The 2,020-nt window shown below is 70.5% G+C and overlaps 1 protein-coding gene across 1 annotated transcript in view; it reads left to right on the forward strand.

Annotated features, from left to right (window-relative positions):
* The window catches only part of LOC106886691 (eukaryotic translation initiation factor 4 gamma 1-like), an 8,296-nt gene that overhangs the window by 3,231 nt on the left and 3,045 nt on the right, over nucleotides 1-2,020 (forward strand). The window contains exons 7-8 of the mRNA XM_014939836.1: nucleotides 162-261; nucleotides 1,895-2,007. Coding sequence (XP_014795322.1) covers nucleotides 162-261; nucleotides 1,895-2,007 — 213 coding nt within the window. The remainder of the gene's footprint in view (nucleotides 1-161; nucleotides 262-1,894; nucleotides 2,008-2,020) is intronic.

Here is a 2,020-nt window from a genome sequence, read left to right on the forward strand (position 1 = left end):
GGTGCCTGTTCCGCCTGCGTTCTGCTCCCTGCCCTGGCACCCAGCTGGTTCACAGGCAGGTTTGGGGGTACGCCGCTGTTTTGGGGGTACGGCAGTGGTCTGGGGGTGCCTCCGTGCCCTGCAAGGGAGATAACTGACTGTTCTTCTCCCCCCTGTGGCAGGGTCGCTCCACATACGTTGTCCCGACCCAACAGTACCCGGTCCAGCCCAGCGCCCCCGGTTTTTACCCTGGAGCCAGCCCCACAGAGTTCGGGACTTACGGTACAGACCGGGGGGGGTTTACTCTGCTCCTCCGGCCCCACCACTCCCCACTTGTGTTCCCCTCCAACACTCCTGACCCCTCCTCCTTTGCTCCAGAGCTGAGCACAGACCCCTCTGCCAGCTCGTTTTGCCGCCTCTGTGACTTCATGACCGGCTGTTTTTGGGGTGCAGGGGGTGTTGCCCGTCTCCCGGCTGCGCATCGTGTCCCGCTGGTCCATCCGCCCCCGCCCTTTTTCCAAATCGGGACCATTTAATGTTTAACTCTCCTGGCCGAGGGCCGGGGCAGACTTTATCCCCTGCTCCCCCCTCGCTCCCTGCCCAGCGGTTTGGCGCTTGCTGGTGCCCCCCCAGCTCCCCGGGGGTGCCGGGGCCGCTCCGTGCCTGCCCTCTCCCGGCGCTGGGAAGCTGCGGTGCTGGCAGCCCCCCCTCCTCTCCCCCCGCTCGCATGTGGCCACCCGGGCCGTGACTATATTTAGGCTTGGTCGGTCCCGGGAGGCCCTGGCAGACACAGAAATGTGAGCCGAGGCCCCCGCCGCGGCAGCAAAGCGCAACCGGGGCGGAGATGGGCTTCTCCGGGGCGGAGATGGGCTTCTCCTGAGCCAGGTACGTGCCCCTCTGCCCTCCCTCTCGTCCACGGGCCCACTGGCCCCTCAGGAGACAGAGGTGGCCCCTGGCAGCGGCTGGCCCCCACGCTGGGGCCAGGGCACAGCCACCCCTTGGTGCCTGGCAGGGGGCACCCCCCGGCTGTCCCTGCGGTGTCCGGGGACAGCTCTGTCCCCGCTGTTCCCGGCGTGCGTGCCCCTTGCCCACAGGGCTGGGTGGGTGGCCTGGCATGGTGTGTGCCCCTCGGCGGGTGAGACAGGACAGCCCTTGTGGTCCCTGGGGTGGGCAGCTCGGGGTCTCCCCGCTCCGTCCTGGGGTGCGAGACTCATCCAGTGTCCCTGCGCCACCCCCGGGCAGAGGAGGGGTCCCCACCTCGGGGATGGGGTGGCCACCAGGGCCCCGTGGGTGAGTTCCAGGCTCAGCAGGATCTGTAGGGGGCAGGGGTCGAGCTGTGCCCACCTCCCTGCTGCACCGCCCGGGGGATGATGCTCGGGGATGCCCGGGGAGGAGCGACGTGCCCGCTCGGGGTCTGTGCCAGCCCTGGACGGGCTCCAGCCCTGCCTCCGGCCCCCGCCATGGCTCCCTCCGCTGGGCTGGGGCCGTGCGGGGAGCCCCGGGCCCCTCGGCCTGGGTGCGGATGGGGCTGCCCGGTGCCGCCCTTGGGCTGGTGCCGGCCCCGGGGAGATAAGGGCAGGGGCAGGAAGGCGGCCGTGCCGGGACGCCCGCAGAGCTGGGGGGCGGCCATGGCTGTGGGTGGCGTGGGTCCGGTGGGCATGGCGGGCGCCTGCGGGGCCCGGCTGGGCGTGGGGGCGGCGCGGGGACGCTCTGCTTCACGGGGAAGGAATTCGGTCAGGCCTGTCGGGCGGGTTGGGACGATCCGGCAGGGATGCCATGGGGCTTCGCCACAGAGCGGCACGGGCTCCTCAGGCTCCTGACAGACCCCGCTGTGTTTGGGGGAGCCCGGGGAGCAGAGGGGGTGTCCCCAGGACGGGCCGGCAGGTCTGACTCTCTCTCTCCCTCTCCTCTCCAGCGGGTGCTTATTACCCGGCACAGGGGGTGCAGCAGTTCCCGGCGGGGGTCCCCACCGCCCAGGTCATTGTGAGCCAACAGCCGCCGATCCCCACAAAACGAGAGCGCAAGACGGTAAGGAGACGCC

Source organism: Calidris pugnax, unplaced genomic scaffold (genome assembly GCF_001431845.1).
Source record: "Calidris pugnax isolate Ruff unplaced genomic scaffold, ASM143184v1 scaffold94, whole genome shotgun sequence".
Classification (NCBI taxonomy): Eukaryota; Metazoa; Chordata; class Aves; order Charadriiformes; family Scolopacidae; genus Calidris; species Calidris pugnax.